The 14,767-nt window shown below is 37.4% G+C and overlaps 1 protein-coding gene and 1 long non-coding RNA gene across 2 annotated transcripts; both read left to right on the forward strand.

Annotated features, from left to right (window-relative positions):
• Positions 1-231: 231 nt before the first annotated feature.
• Positions 232-1,950, forward strand: LOC142519700 (uncharacterized). The gene is made up of 3 exons (XM_075622731.1): positions 232-790; positions 974-1,374; positions 1,492-1,950. The coding sequence occupies exons 1-3, from the start codon at positions 232-234 to the stop codon at positions 1,948-1,950; spliced, it is 1,419 nt and encodes a 472-aa protein (XP_075478846.1).
• Positions 1,951-12,034: 10,084 nt separating this feature from the next.
• LOC142518860 (uncharacterized) lies at positions 12,035-13,785 on the forward strand. Its single transcript, XR_012813663.1, has 2 exons — positions 12,035-13,382; positions 13,550-13,785. It is a non-coding gene; the product is annotated as an uncharacterized LOC142518860 (long non-coding RNA).
• The last annotated feature ends 982 nt before the right edge of the window (positions 13,786-14,767 follow it).

Raw genomic sequence — 14,767 nt, forward strand, 5'->3', positions numbered from 1 at the left:
TAATATGTATCATAGGATCATGCCGCCTAAGCGTAAAGCACCAGAAGGGGAGGATAGTTCATCATCTAGAGTGGTTGGTGAATTTAGAAAGTTACTGAAAGAACAGGCCAAGGTACATGGTGAGCAAATTCAGGAGCTCTTACGGATGCAAAATGCAGGGCGAGGGAGAGAGAGAGAGAGCAAGTGAGGCCCGAGCCCGGTAGTGAAGGCGCATACGAAAGATTTCGTAAGATGAAGCCACCAGAATTTGATGGTAGCACTGATCCCATGGTCGCCTTGGAATGGTTCAAAGCTGTGGAGGCTATTTATGATTATCTGCAGTTTGAAGATATATATCAAGTCAGCTGTGCCATTTTTCTATTGACCAAGACGGCGAGGACTTGGTGGGACGCGACCAAGGTATCAGTTAATGTCTCGGCACTCAAGTGGCAGGAGTTTAAAGATTTATTCTATGACAAATATTTTCCTCGAGATGTTGAAATTCAGAAAGTGAAGGAATTTCTAGAACTGAAGCAAGGAAGTATGTCAATGCAAGATTATATTCTCAAATTCGAAGAGGGGTGTCAGTTTGCCCCATATCTGTCCAGCAATGACATCGAAAAGGGCGTGCATTTTTTTAGAGGTGTCCGGGCTGAAATTAAAAGAGACGTTCGAATGTCTAAAGCTGCTTCATATAAAGAGATTGTTGAAAAAGCAAGGATGACCGTGCAGGTCGAGAAGGAAATTGAAAGAGAAAGACAGTTGAAGCGCCAAGATTTTTCTACTAAAGGCCAAGGATCCGGATGGAAAGGTAAGGGCAAGTTCAAAGGCAAAGAAAAAGAGGAGCATTGACCCAAAGCTCGTATGCCACCGCCTACATATGATCGACCTGTATGTCCAAAATGTGGCAAAATGCATACAGGTGAGTGCTTGGTTGGAAGTAATCGATGCTTTCGTTGTGGAGGTGTTTGACATGTTATCAAAAATTGTCCAGTGAAGGGTGAGAAAGGGAAGGATAGGGTTCAAGGCAGAATCTTCACAATGACTAAAGAAGGCGCAAATCCTGATTCTTCTGTTATATCAGGTACTATCTTAATTTTAAGAAAGGCCGCTATTACATTGATTGACACTGGTGATACGCATTCCTTTATATCTGAAATTTTCTTGCGCTCTTTGAATGTTGTTCCATCTTTTGAACCCCTCCACTATAGTATTTTGTTGCCATCGAGAGACGAAATATGGCCTTCTAGTATTCTTAAAGGTTGTACAGTGCAAGTTAATGAGAAAATCTATTTTACTGATCTTATTATTATTCCCATGGTGGCGTTTGATGTTATTTTGGGAATGGACTGGCTATCGTCATATCGTGCCGTTATTGACTACGTGGCTAAAATGGTGCGATTTCCTGCAAAAGATGATGATAGTAGAATTTTCTAGAGTTCAGGTATTTCGCTTGACACTCCTTATATTTCTTGTCTCAAAGCTCATGAAATGTTATCAAATGGGTGTCAGGGGTTTTTAGCTGCTGTAATAGATGTGAATACTGAGATGACGAGGAAGTTGAATGAGATTGAGGTAGTTCGGGATTTTCCTGACGTATTTGCAGATGATGTGCCTGGATTGCCACCTGACCATGAAGTTGAGTTTGTGATTGACGTGGTTCCAGGTACTGCTCCGATTTCGAAAGCTCCTTACCGAATGGCCCCGACTGAAATGAAGGAACTGAAGAATCAGTTGAAGGATCTATTAGACAAAGGCTTTATTCGTCCGAGTTCTTCTCCGTGGGGAGCTCCAGTTTTATTTGCCAAAAAGAAATATGGATCTTTGCGGTTGTGCATTGATTACAGAGATATCAACAAAGCCACGATCAATAATAAATATCCATTGCTGAGGTTGACGATATCTTTGATCAACTACAGGGAGCGACAGTGTTTTCAAAGATTGACCTGCGTTCTGGTTATTATCAGCTGAAAGTTAGGGAAGCCGACGTCCCTAAAACTGCATTCAGAACTAGGTATGGCCATTATGAGTTCTAAGTCATGTCATTCGGGTTGACGAACGCTCCATCTGTCTTCATGGATCTAATGAACCGGGTCTTCAAGCCATATCTGGATAGCTTTGTTATCGTTTTCATTGATGATATCCTGATTTATTACAAGACTCGAGAACTCCATGCCGAGCATCTCAGAACTGTATTGCAGTTATACGCAAAGTTGAAAAAGTGTGAATTTTGGTGAGAGCAAGTATCATTTCTGGGCCATATCGTTTCGAGAGACGGCATTGCAATGGATCCCATGAAGATTGAAGCGATTAAACAATGGCCTAATCCTATGACAGTCTCCGAGGTGCGTAGTTTTCTTGGTTTGGCAGGTTATTTTCGATGTTTTATTGCCAATTTCCCCAAAATATCCCTAAACCAATCTAACGAGGAAAGTGTTGAAGTTTGAGTGGACAAACGAGTGCCAACACGAATTTCAAGTGTTGAAAGACAAGTTGACATCAGCCTCTATCCTAGCACTTCCGTGTGGAACTGAAGATTTTATTGTTTACACTGATGCGTCAAAGATGGGACTTGGAGCCGTACTGATGCAGCATGGGAAAGTAATCGCTTATGCTTCTCACCAGTTGAAAGACTACGAGAAGAATTATTCCACCCACGATCTTGAGTTGGCTGCAGTGGTCTTCGCATTGAAAATATGGAGCATTATCTGTATGGAGAGAAATGTTAAGTTTTCACGGATCATAAGAGCTTGAAATATCTATTCTCACCGAAGGAACTCAATATGCGGCAGAGGAGGTGGTTAGAACTTGTTAAAGATTATGATGTGACCATTAGCTACGACCCAGGTAAAGCAAACGTCGTTGCAGATGCTTTGAGCCGTAAGTCAGTTTCTTCTTTGAGTTCATTGATTCAGAAGCCGTTGTTATTGGATCTTCAGAGGAGCGAGATCGCTATGGTAGAGCAAGGGACCATCGCTAGACTTTCAGCTTTAGTTATTCGACCTATGTTGACAGATAGGATACGACGGGAGCAATCTAATGACAATCAGTTGATGAAATTGCGATCTAAAGCCGATGAGAAAGGAAATACAGAGTTTGCGATGAACACTGATGATTGGTTAACGTTTAAAGGTCGGATATGTGTTCCCATTGGTGATGACATTCGACGGCATGTTTTGACAAAGGCTCATACCGCGCCATACTCGATACATCCAGGTAGCACCAAGATGTATCAGGATCTCCGACGTCTCTACTGTTGGCTAGGTATGAAAAGTGATATCGCAAAGTTCATATCCGAATGTCTAACATGTTAGCAGGTAAAGATTGAGCATCAAAGGCCTGCTGGAACTTTGCAATCCCTCCCAATAGCTCAGTGGAAGTGGGAGCACATCACTATGGACTTCGTCACGGGACTTCCAAGAACACCAAAGGGTTACAACTCCATCTGGGCGATTGTTGACAGGTTAACCAAGTTGGCTCATTTCTTCCGGTCAAGACAACGTTTACAATGAACCAGTATGCTGAAATCTATGTAGCTGAGATTGTGAGACTTCATGGTATCCCTGTGTCAATTGTGTCTGATCGTGACCCAAGGTTTACTTCTGAATTCTTGAAGAGCTTACAAAGAGCCTTGGGCACCAGGTTGGCTTTTAGCAAAGCTTATCATCCTCAGAGTGACGGGCAGTCAGAGAGGGTGATTCAGATTCTTTAAGATATGCTGCAAGGCTGCACGATTGACTTTCCTGGTTGCTAGGATTCTAAATTGCCACTTGCAGAATTTACATATAACAATAGTTATCAGGCGACGATTGGCATGGCACCATACGAGGCATTGTATGGCAGGAAATGTAGGTCACCGTTGAACTGGGATGAAGTCTGTAAAAGAAAGTTGTTAGGACCATAATTGGTCCAACAGACAGCTGATGTGATTACTTTAATCCAGGACAGAATGAAGACGGCCCAAACCGGACAGAAAAGTTATGCCGATAACCGAAGGAGGCCTTTGAAGTTTGAAGTTGGAGATCATGTTTTTATCAAAATTTCTCCACTCAAAGGCATTATGAGACTTGGCAGGAAAGGAAAGCTGAGCCCAAGATTTATCGGCCCATTTGAAATTCTAGACAAGATAGGAGAAAGAGCATATCGTCTAGCCTTACCGTCGAAGTTGGATAGAGTCCACAATGTATTTCACGTCTCAATGCTCAGGAAGTACATCTCTAAACCTTCCCATGTTCTCAAACATGAAGCATTGGATCTGATGCCGAACTTGACTTATCAAGAAGTACCAATCCAGATTTTAGATCGCAAGGTTAAAGTACTAAGGAATAAGGAGATCGGCATTATCAAAGATTCTTTGGCGTAATAAGTTTGTTGAAGAAGCAATGTGGGAACCAGAGGAGGAAATGAAGCAGCGATATCCTGAGTTATTCGCACAGTAATGGTAATTTCGGGGACGAAATTTCTTAAGGAGGGGAGAATTGTAACGCCCAAACATTCGTATGCATATGATGTAAGGTAATGATTATGATTAAGTATGGTCATTATTCCTTTTATGATTTATTATGATGATCGTTTGGGATGTGTGATGTAATTGTAACGTTCCGAGAATTTGAAGGGTCACGTAAACCACATGCATGCAAGTCTTAAATTTCTTTGGTCTTTTATTAATTTGTTTTAAAACATTAAATGTATGTTTATTTTATTAAATTGTGTTTAATTATTTTTATGCATAATTCATGTATAATAGAATTTATTTCACGAAATTTTAAAGGTTCATGCATAATGATTTTTTAAGTTGCACTTCGCGCTCGAACGAGGAACGGAGACTAGGGAAATTTTCAAGAAAATTATTTTATTACATGATTTGTTTTTAAATATTAATTTAAGATGTTTTAAAGATATTTTTCAAGAATTGGGATTTATTGGGTATTTTTAACCGCAAGATTTTAATTTTTATCGGTACGTAAATTTTATCGAATCGGGAGACTTTTTGGGGGTTCGGCTAATATTTTCAAAATCTTTCCAACACGAAATATTTTTCGGGAGTGTGTTTGGATTTAATGGACCTACTTTTAAGCTTGTTGGGCTTAAAATAAATTTTTAACTTTTAATTAGTAAATTAAGGCTCATTATCTAATTGTTAACTACTTAATTACTACTTAATTAATCCTAAACCTATCATTCCCCACCCCCACCAACCGACACCCTCACTCCCACCAGCCTTTATTCTCGAAAAAACACCAACCGACACTTCCCCTCAGCTATTTATCTCGGCTTCTTCCCCCAGCAGCTGAATTGTATCGGTTTTGGCTCGTTCTTGCATCCAAGGCTCTCCGGCGTTCCTCTCTTCATTCTTCTCGAGTTCTTACATCTTAAGGCACGCATTGTACTTTCGTTTCTGCATCTCTCACGCTGTATACATGCTGTATGATGTCTGCTGATATGTGTGTCATTCATGTATTGCTCGGCTCATGCATAGTTTTTACGGGTATGCTTCGGTTGGTGCATGAAATTTGTATTTTCTTTACATCCAACTCACGTTTTTGTGGTCCTTGTGTAAAGGGGGCTGTCCTGGGGTGCGTTGAGGTTTGGAATTATCAAGAAGCAGATGAACAGTAGGCTGGAACCGAAGGCTGCTTGTGATAAGAGGACCGAGATGTGTAGCGGCTATGGTTTTCTCGTTTTCTTTGTCTAGATCGGTGGGTAGGTGAAGACCAGTGGTGCAAGGGCGACTCCAGACCTTGGACCAGACTCTGGTGGGTCTTAACCATGGTCTGGAAATCAGCAAACGCTGCTGGTTCTGTCCTAGAAGCCGCAAGGGAGAGTTGGGCGAGGTTGGTTCGACTTGTGTGTTTTCGGGAGAGTAGCGAGCATGCGCGTCTTGTAGGTTGCATGAGGCTGTGACCACGGCTCAAGAGGCTCCAGTAGGGTCTGGTCTAGGTGTAGGACAAGCTGGTTAGTGACCGGTACCGTCGGCTGTAGGCTAGCATCAAAATTCTTGGATGGTGGCCACACTAGAGGTCGAGTAAGGAGATGTGCTGATTTCCAGCAACTTGTAAGGTTTTTTCGTAATGTTTAAGGGACGGGTATAGGTGTTTTAAGGGCTGTAAATGTGTATATTAGGTGTGGACAAAAGTTGGGAGAAATTTGGTTAAGTGTTGACTCGATTCGGGTTAAAACCGGGACACTGGTTTAAGTTTTAAAACAATTCGGTTGAGTTATGAAATGGGCTCAAGTTTATGTTTAGGAATGATTATAAATAAGTTTTGGGATGTTTTAAGGAGTTTGGTAAGTTTCGGATCAAAATAATGAGTTTTGGAATTATCCGGGATTTAATCACCGCACGACACGTAATTTAAAGAATTAATTGAAACGCTTAGATTTAAGCTTGATAAAATTATGGAAAATTATATTTAAGCTCAAATAATTATTAGAAGTCTATGTGTTTAATTTGGGAATTTTATGTTAAGGTTTGATTTAATTCGGGATTAAAGCGCATTATTATGTTATAATTAAGGATTAATTTAAAGGTCATCGATTTAAGCCAAAAAAAAATATGGGAAAATTCTTATAGGTTTAAATAAATATTTGGGACACGTTAGAGTCATTGGAATTAAGAAAATGTCACAAACGTGAAATTTTACGTCTAGGGGTGAAACGATAATTTTTGGGTTTCCAGGGGCAAAATGGTCATTTTGCACCCGGAGTGAGATTTTGGACCTGGCAGCGCCCTGAGCACAAAATTATGATATTTTAAATGTTTATACATCATGTTTACGATTTTTACGTAATTATGATAAATACGTTGCATGCTTGGTTTAAAGAAAAAATTATGTATATGCATGCTTTTATTAAGTGATGATGAATATGATGACATGTTTTGAAGGAAGTGATTTAGTTGTGACTAACACGATGATATGATTGGAGATATCGTGAGGGAAAAGGCCCTAGAGGGAGCCCGTTTACGGGAGAAGGCCCCAGAGGGAGCCCGACGATCGTATTTCCATTGACATGATATGATAGGCCCGGGCTCAGTGGGCGGGTAATGCCGTCGCTGATGACCCTCGCCGCCGGAAACCGCGGTTACACGTAGATGGATCCATCGACTGACATGATGACATGATGATACGAAAGTCACAGCTAATGAACGGAATTAAAATTAAAATTTTAACACGTATATGTTGATACGATGATACATGCTATGATTATTATCATGTTTTGAAAGGATACGACATGTTTACGTATACGATGACATGAGATGACATGCTTTAATACGATATGATTTTACACGACACGTTTACGTATATGATAACATGAGATGACATGTTTTGACACGTATATGATGATTTGACACGACATGATTTGACACGACATGATTTTATACGACATGTTTATGTTCATGTTTTAAAGTTCATGAAAGGTATGTTGGCATTATGATTTTACACAACACGTTTACGTTATGCTTTTAAGTTCATGAAAGATATGTTGAGTATGATATTTTTCACTGCTATGTGCTATGTATATGTACTTGTTATTCCTGGTACAGGCGTGTTGAGTCTTTAGACTCATTAGGCGTTGGTGATGCAGGTGAGCTAAATGGTGAGGAGACTGGAGGTGTCGAACTCTGAGTAGCAGACTTGGTGGGGTGACACGACCCGAAGACCACATGTTTTCCGCATTTCGATTTATGAGATTGAGAGGAGATGAATATTTTCATACGTTGATGATTTTAAGAATTTTATACGTTTATGTTCACGTATGATTTTGGATTATGATAGTTATTTTAAACTACATTAATTTTATTGCCAATTCAAAAGATTATTTTAAATGTTATTTTTAAATGAGAGTTTTATAAAAATATATATATATATATATATATTTCCGCGATATTTCGCAGACGTTTCAGTTTGTATCAGAGCAAGGGTCCTGTATAGGGTTGTGCCACCGTCAGCTTCTGCCTCTCAGTCTTCAAGCCTCAAGTCTGTAAGCTTTTATGATTTAAATGTTTTAAATGATTTACTCTTATCACCTACATGTTAACATGATTTTCGCTTTATGACGATCTACGGTATATGTTTAACTGCTTTTATGATTTAAGGATTTTCTGTTTAAAAAAAAAAAAAAAGATTAAATTGCATGTTGGTTACGTTTCGAATTGGACGTGTCTAAGAATTTGAATATTGGGCTTTAGGAGAAGTTGATAATGATTTGACTATATTGATTTTTAGGTCAGTAGTACTGATGTCTTCCTTATTGGTCGTAAGTTAATCTTGAAAATTACGAATGCTTTTGAGACTCGTAGAATTTCTAAGAAATTACTGATGGTTCGTGGTTGCTAGTTGAATTGATTTTTGAGGATTCCATGTAAGGATTAATGATTCGAAGACTACGACGATCTTTGGAAGTATAAAACGTAGAATTTATTTAGGATGCATGCTCTACCTAGTGAGACCTAAGAATTGAATTGCATGGATTGAGAATATTAAGGACCTAATTGTAATAACCAATAATTTGAAGACCCAAGTGCAAAAATAAAATCTAAGGGACTATTTACGAATTTACCAAACTTTGGGATTAAATTTTTAGTTTCGAGAATTTTAAGGTTTAATGAGGCTAAGTCAAAATTTTATGAGGACAAAAATGCAAATTTCGAAGAGTTATAGGACCAAAATTGTAATCTTCGAGAATTTTAAGGACCAAATTGAAAATTTTGAGTATTAAAGTTTAAATTTTGAGGAACACTGGTTAAAATCAGTAATTTTAAAGGTTATGAGAATTGATCTTGGGTTTAATAAGCTTAAAATTATTGAAATTTATGTCACGAAAAAATTATAAAATGGAATTAGGAACGCCAAGAAATTTTGGGTAATTGTGAAATTTTCGAAATTAAGGACAAATTGGGTAATATTTGAGAAAACTAAGAATTGATGTTGCAATTGATAAGAAATTTGGGGACTAGTTTAACAGTAAGTGAGAATCGAATGGTTTAAAAGATATAAATTTTCGATGATTTAGGCTTGAAGAGCTATTTAGAATCTTGAAATATCTGGGTTATAATATTATAAAAAATGGTAATCAACAACATTGTAGGATGAATCAATTATGGGATTTAAAATTTAAGTGTTAGTGAAATAATGATGTGGGAAATTAAGAATTTAAAGTGATGACAATTTAAGATGAAGTTGATCAATTAATTAAGTTATAAGAGTAGATATGGAGCTAAAAAAATTTTGGGAACTTAAGTTTGTTGTATCATAATTTTTAATCGTGATCTTAAGAGTTAAAATTATACATTAGTTGGAATTTAAATTTTGTAGAAAATTAGGTATGATTGATGGTTAGGTTACTTGATATATGCATGTAAGAATTGAGGTAGACATCTTTTCTTGAGGAATTCTTGGAAGTCATTAAGAAACTTAGGAACAAGCGAATATGTGTGTGAGAATTATGTTATCTATTATCATTCGGGAAGCGTAAGTTTGAATTTCAAGTTTAGGAGATAGATGTTCATACGAAAATTTTGGGTAAAATAAAAATAAAAGGGAATTAGTTGTGTCAACATATAGGTTACCGATAGACGAATATTAAGGCTTTTATCGAGTAAGAAATATAACATCTTGACATGGGGATTCTACAACTCTATGGTTCATAAGTGAAGTTTATTTACTAGAGTTAGTCTAAAGCTACCATGGGATAACTTATTAAGCTTTATACGCTAGTACTAATTAAGCATTGAGGATATGTAAGAATGTGACATTCGTTTCAAGGAGGAAAGTTCAAGGGTCTTACGCATCAACTAAATTGTAATTGGGAAGAAAATAGTTTAAGCTTGTGATTGACGCTAGAAGGATTTTATTATTTAGGTAGAAGATCGGTATCTTATATTTTGGGTTTTATGGTTTAACACTACTTGAATTTAAGATTTGCAACAGCGTTATATTGGGATGTACTTCTAAATAGTTAAGTTATGTAAGTTTAGTGTGGTAAAATAAAGATTCGATTCAAGGATCTTAGGCTAATATTATTATGGGGTTGAGATAAGATTTAACTTTTAAGTGTTCTACCAAGATAGAAGTCGATTAGAAAATTTTGGTGTTAAGATCTCCTAAGTCGAATTGCATAAATGCCAATACTTGAATTTGAACCTTTAACATATCTTGAGTTCAATAAATTTAAGAAAGGGTGCTGTTAAGATTTCAATATTAAAATATAATAGGTCAATGAACATCTTGGGTATATTATAAGGAAAATAATATGCGATAAGTTCGGAGCGTTATTTCTAATATTGGGAATTTTAAGAAAAGTAGAAATTTGAGGTTATAAAAAAAAAACAAAACTATGTTACCATGGGTCGTTATAAGTCGAGTTAGCAAACGATGATTTAGAAAATAGAGTTTATTAAGATTGAATAGACATAAATACATCTTAAAATTATTATTTTATCAGAGTAGCGCCGCGGAAGCATAAACTATTGGGATACTAGAGCTAAGTCTAAAATTTTTGATTATCAAGGATAAGCGAATTTTGGGGACGAAATTCAATTTAAGGGCGGAAGATTGTAACGTTCCGAGAATTTGAAGGGTCACGTAAACCACATGCATGCAAGTCTTAAATTTCTTTGGTCTTTTATTAATTTGTTTTAAAACATTAAATGTATGTTTATCTTATTAAATTGTGTTTAATTATTTTTATGCATAATTCATGTATGATAGAATTTATTTCACGAAATTTTAAAGGTTCATGCATTAAAGAATTTTTAAGTTGCATTTCGCGCTCGAACGAGGAACGGAGACTTGGGAAATTTTCAAGAAAATTATTTTATTACATGATTTGTTTTTAAATATTAATTTAAGATGTTTTAAAGGTATTTTCCAAGAATTGGTATTTATTGGGTATTTTTAACCGCAAGATTTTAATTTTTATCGGTACGTAAATTTTATCGAATCGGGAGACTTTTTGGGGGTTCGGCTAATATTTTCAAAATCTTTCCAACAAGAAATATTTTTCGGGAGTGTGTTTGGATTTAATGGACCTACTTTTAAACTTGTTGGGCTTAAAATAAATTTTTAACTTTTAATTAGTAAATTAAGGCTCATTATCTAATTGTTAACTACTTAATTACTACTTAATTAATCCTAAACCTATCATTCCCCACCCCCACCAACCGACACCCTCACTCCCACCAGCCTTTATTCTCGAAAAAACACCAACCGACACTTCCCCTCAGCTATTTATCTCGGCTTCTTCCCCCAGCAGCTGAATTGTATCGGTTTTGGCTCGTTCTTGCATCCAAGGCTCTCCGGCGTTCCTCTCTTCATTCTTCTCGAGTTCTTACATCTTAAGGCACGCATTGTACTTTCGTTTCTGCATCTCTCACGCTGTATACATGCTGTATGATGTCTGCTGATATGTGTGTCATTCATGTATTGCTCGGCTCATGCATAGTTTTTACGGGTATGCTTCGGTTGGTGCATGAAATTTGTATTTTCTTTACATCCAACTCACGTTTTTGTGGTCCTTGTGTAAAGGGGGCTGTCCTGGGGTGCGTTGAGGTTTGGAATTATCAAGAAGCAGATGAACAGTAGGCTGGAACCGAAGGCTGCTTGTGATAAGAGGACCGAGATGTGTAGCGGCTATGGTTTTCTCGTTTTCTTTGTCTAGATCGGTGGGTAGGTGAAGACCAGTGGTGCAAGGGCGACTCCAGACCTTGGACCAGACTCTGGTGGGTCTTAACCATGGTCTGGAAATCTGCAAACGCTGCTGGTTCTGTCCTAGAAGCCGCAAGGGAGAGTTGGGCGAGGTTGGTTCGACTTGTGTGTTTTCGGGAGAGTAGCGAGCGTGCGCGTCTTGTAGGTTGCATGAGGCTGTGACCACGGCTCAAGAGGCTCCAGTAGGGTCTGGTCTAGGTGTAGGACAAGCTGGTTAGTGACCGGTACCGTCGGCTGTAGGCTAGCATCAAAATTCTTGGATGGTGGCCACACTAGAGGTCGAGTAAGGAGATGTGCTGATTTCCAGCAACTTGTAAGGTTTTTTCGTAATGTTTAAGGGACGGGTATAGGTGTTTTAGGGCTGTAAATGTGTATATTAGGTGTGGACAAAAGTTGGGAGAAATTTGTTTAAGTGTTGACTCGATTCGGGTTAAAACCAGGGCATCGGTTTAAACCGGGACACCGGTTTAAGTTTTAAAACAATTCGGTTGAGTTATGAAATGGGCTCAAGTTTATGTTTAGGAATGATTATAAATAAGTTTTGGGATGTTTTAAGGAGTTTGGTAAGTTTCGGATCAAAATAATGAGTTTTGGAATTATCCGGGATTTAATCACCGTACGACACGTAATTTAAAGAATTAATTGAAACGCTTAGATTTAAGCTTGATAAAATTATGGAAAATTATATTTAAGTTCAAATAATTATTAGAAGTCTAAGTTTTTAATTTGGGAATTTTATGTTAAGGTTTGATTTAATTCGGGATTAAAGCTCATTATTATGTTATAATTAAGAATTAATTTAAAGGTCATCGATTTAAGCCAAATAAAAATATGGAAAAATTCTTGTAGGTTTAAATAAATATTTGGGACACGTTAGAGTCATTGGAATTAAGAAAAGGTCACAAACGTGAAATTTTTCGTCTAGGGGTGAAACGATAATTTTTGGGTTTCCAAGGGCAAAATGATCATTTTGCACCCGGGGTGAGATTTTGGACCTGGCAGCGCCCTGAGCACAAAATTATGATATTTTAAATGTTTATGCATCATGTTTACGATTTTTACGTAATTATGATAAATACGTTGCATGCTTGGTTTAAAGGAAAAATTATGTATATGCATGCTTTTATTAAGTGATGATGAATATGATGACATGTTTTGAAGGAAGTGATTTAGTTGTGACTAACACGATGATATGATTGGAGATATCGTGAGGGAAAAGGCCCTAGAGAGAGCCCGTTTACTGGAGAAGGCCCCAGAGGGAGTCCGACGATCGTATTTCCATTGACATGATATGATAGGCCCGGGCTCAGTGGGCGGGTAATGCCGTCGCTGATGACCCTCGCCGCCGGGAACCGCGGTTACACGTAGATGGATCAATCGACTGACATGATGACATGATGATACGAAAGTCACAGCTAATGAACGGAATTCAAATTAAAATTTTAACACGTATATGTTGATACGATGATACATGCTATGATTATTATCATGTTTTGAAAGGATACGACATGTTTACGTATACGATGACATGAGATGACATGCTTTAATACGATATGATTTTACATGACACGTTTACGTATATGATAACATGAGATGACATGTTTTGACAGGTATATGATGATATGAGATGACATGATTTGACACGACATGATTTTATACGACATGTTTATGTTCATGTTTTAAAGTTCATGAAAGGTATGTTGGCATTATGATTTTACACAACACGTTTACGTTATGCTTTTAAGTTAATGAAAGATATGTTAAGTATGATATTTTTCACTGCTGTGTGCTATGTATATGTATTTGTTATTCCTGGTACAGGCGTGTTTAGTCTTTAGACTCACTAGGCGTGGGTGATGCAGGTGAGCTAAATGGTGAGGAGACTGGAGGTGTCGAACTCTGAGTAGGCTGACTTGGTGGGGTGACACGACCCGAAGACCACATGTTTTCCGCATTTCGATTTATGAGATTGAGAGGAGATGAATATTTTCATACATTGATGATTTTAAGAATTTTATACGTTTATGTTCACGTATGATTTTGGATGATGGTAGTTATTTTAAATTACATTAATTTTATTGCCAATTAAAAAGATTAATTTAAATGTTATTTTTAAATGCGAGTTTTATAAAAAATATATATATATATATATTTCCGCGATATTTCGCAGACGTTTCAGTAATGGTGATGGTTTATGGCTTCAAGATATTATATGAATGGTATTGAATGATATAGAATGAAGCAGAGAATTTATGGGTGGAATAAAAAGTTGATATTTAGCCAAATAAGTAATGGAAGTGCTAAAACGGTATGAAACTGTGGCAGTAGTTGTGGTTTTTAGCATAATATTTTGTATATTGATCCAAATGATGTGATGCCACTTTCATTAGAAAGATAAGACATAAGGCTATAACTTTCATGTTTTGAGTTTCGTTCAAATCACTATGGAAGACAAGCCATAAGCGTCCCGAAATGTGTCGTGTGTATCGTTGTTCCTCAAGTGACACATGTTGGGAGATTGAGCATAACTCTTTACTCAGGCCTTCAAATGACATGAGGCTAATTGGAGATTCAAGCCAAGACATTGAGCTAGAATTTTCATGTTTACCACTTTTCCAAATGATGACGAGAAAAGGCGTTTCGGAGGCGATCTTTGAGGCGGCTGTGCGTAGAGCAACGCCCGAGCGGTAAGAAATGACTGCCCGAGCGCCACTGCTTCTGGAATTTTAGGTTTTGGACAGTAACGTCCGTGCTAGGGCGGTAATTTATGACTGCCCGAGCGCCCAACACAGTACAAAAACGTGTTTTGGGTATATTAAGGCATAAAATCGAATGAAACTCTCATTTTCTTCATTTCGCTTCTACTCCTTTCTCTTCTCCATCGATTCTTAGCTAGGGTTCTTCATGATCTTCTTCTTTTCTTATTCAATCAAGCAATTAATCTTCAATCCGGAGTGGGAACTTCATCTTTTTAATGAAAGGGACAAAGGTAAGTGGTTTTTCTTCTTGTTCTTGAGTTATTGAAGATGGTGGGGTTAGGGCATGATAGTTGTTATAATGTATTGGATTAAATGGTCATC

The sequence above is a fragment of the Primulina tabacum genome, chromosome 11, assembly GCF_025594145.1.
Source record: "Primulina tabacum isolate GXHZ01 chromosome 11, ASM2559414v2, whole genome shotgun sequence".
Classification (NCBI taxonomy): Eukaryota; Viridiplantae; Streptophyta; class Magnoliopsida; order Lamiales; family Gesneriaceae; genus Primulina; species Primulina tabacum.